The following is a 2062-nucleotide window of genomic DNA, read 5'->3' on the forward strand; positions in this document are numbered from 1 at the left end:
TTTAAAAGGAAAAATGTTTGTGTTGACATGAAGGGCTGGACAGAACACGCTGAGTCACACACAAAAGTGTGTAAACGGTGCGCTATTCCTCTCCATCCCTGTTTAAACAGAGTTAAATGCGCTCGTTAAGAGCTTGTACCATACGGCACCAATTACCAAAATGTCTATCTTGTAATGTAAAAGAGGACCTATTTCTTTACTTTATAAACATAGTTTCTCACAGAACACCATTTAAATTACAAGTTTGTTTATTTACAAAATATATTCAATAAAAAGGATGTATCATTTACAAAACATACTCGATAAAAAAAGGCAATGCACACGCACATGTACACCAGTATTAAGACATCAGTATCGATTTTCTGGTGACGCACCTTTTAAAAACCGAACTTCACAACAATACTGGGGTGTATGTCAGTGAGCATTACGCAGTCAGGAGAATCCCCTTAACCATTCACACAGTACAAAGCAGAACAGGGAGATAAGGGCATAACAAATGCAGCAACAATATAATTCGAATATACAAATATGCGATTGATAACTAACAAGTAAACAACATAATTGATTGAATACCTAACGATGTTCATATGCCCAAGTTTAAAATAAACTAACGAGTTATAGGACACAACTTCTTGTCTTGTGATAATACACTTTTCCGCCTTCACAAACAATTTCATTGGTTTGAGTCCTATCATGAGAAAGGGAACAACACTAGTGGGATTGCAGTCTGTCAATGATGGCTCAATTTTCTAAACGTGGGTGAAACAGAAAGTTTAAATTATATATGAATGACAACATTCCTGGAATTTTCAATACTGTGTCTGTACTGATCAAGCCAGTTTCTCAGTTCAGATATTCGGTATCCCTCCGGTCCCCTGCCTCCTTGGTACACAACCTTGTTGTCCTGGAGTATATAAAGTCTATCGAAATACGCTCCGTACGCGGCATTTGACGAATTCTCCATACTGTCTGCGACCACAAGACAACCCGGCACTTCTTGGTTCATCAACTCTGCCGCTCTCAGTCTGTCCTCAAGACAACGGTGTTGGGGGATTTGGTATGGCGCATCGGAGCTCACCCATCCATCTGACGGATGCGCCTCCTCTATATACACAACAACGGAGTCTGCTATATCAGCGTATTGGTTTATAACCCGCTGGAACGCCTTCAGGCGTGTCATAAATGGTGGTCAGGTACAACTACCAAAGTTTAGAATTAGTGGTCTCTTGCCTTTCGCATAGTCAAGAATCCGGGTTGGTTTTCGGTCTCCAAGCTGCACAACTTCGGTGTTGGGTGCTTCGTGTCCCAGGTGCGCCGATTTAAAGAAGTCCAGTTTATGCCCGTGCCAGACCGCTTTCAGCGACTCCAGGCTGAACATCCGATTAGAATCAGAGATACACAGAGGTGGATCATCCGCGTTTCCCTCGGTCTCCCGCATTTTGAACAGCATTTTCCTTACGCACAGAAAATCGAGGAACCAGAGCATGACCGCAGCCACCAGGAAGCGAGGCAGCAAAATAAGACAGATGACTGCATTTTTAAGTGCCTTGATGGTTTTCATGCCGAACGGGGGTGGCGCGACCACCGTGTTTAGGCCTGGCTACAGGAGACTTGAGTGGCTGTGTTATCATCCGTTCTGATCCTCTGCACTTAAGTTCTTGACTGCACACAAGTTCCCTTTTTATAGGACTGGGATGAGGATTTGAATGAAACACACTCCGCCTCCAACCTTGACCGACCCCTCACATGGTGGGGATTACCTCCCATTAACTTGTGTTGGTGATGTAAGGGATAGGGAAATGTAACCTAACTAGTTTCTGAAGACTAATTTATGAGAAATACATAGGAAACACTTCGGAACAACATAACACATTCATTAGTATCGAACACCCGATAATATCTTACCTGTTGAGCTTACAGGCTATATGTATGCCACTGGCACGTTTAGGTTAATTGATTGCGCATAGGTTTTACACATTTCTCGCATAAATAGAATTGAATCAATACAATAAAACTTCTAATAACGGGTCCCAATAACATAATCTGAATTTAAGGATGGTGC

At 42.2% G+C, this 2062-nt stretch overlaps 1 protein-coding gene across 1 annotated transcript; it reads right to left on the reverse strand.

Moving 5' to 3' along the window:
- Positions 1 to 230: 230 nt before the first annotated feature.
- On the reverse strand, positions 231 to 1661 carry dio3a (iodothyronine deiodinase 3a). The gene has a single exon (XM_076300037.1). The coding sequence runs from the start codon at positions 1559 to 1561 to the stop codon at positions 779 to 781; it is 783 nt and encodes a 260-aa protein (XP_076156152.1). The 5' UTR covers positions 1562 to 1661; the 3' UTR covers positions 231 to 778.
- Between the last annotated feature and the right edge of the window lie 401 nt (positions 1662 to 2062).

The sequence above is a fragment of the Alosa pseudoharengus genome, unplaced genomic scaffold (assembly GCF_046254945.1).
Source record: "Alosa pseudoharengus isolate Yale_2024_CS ecotype anadromous, Long Island Sound unplaced genomic scaffold, YU_APseudo_1.1 YU_APseudo_1.1_scf_22, whole genome shotgun sequence".
Lineage (NCBI taxonomy): Eukaryota > Metazoa > Chordata > Actinopteri > Clupeiformes > Clupeidae > Alosa > Alosa pseudoharengus.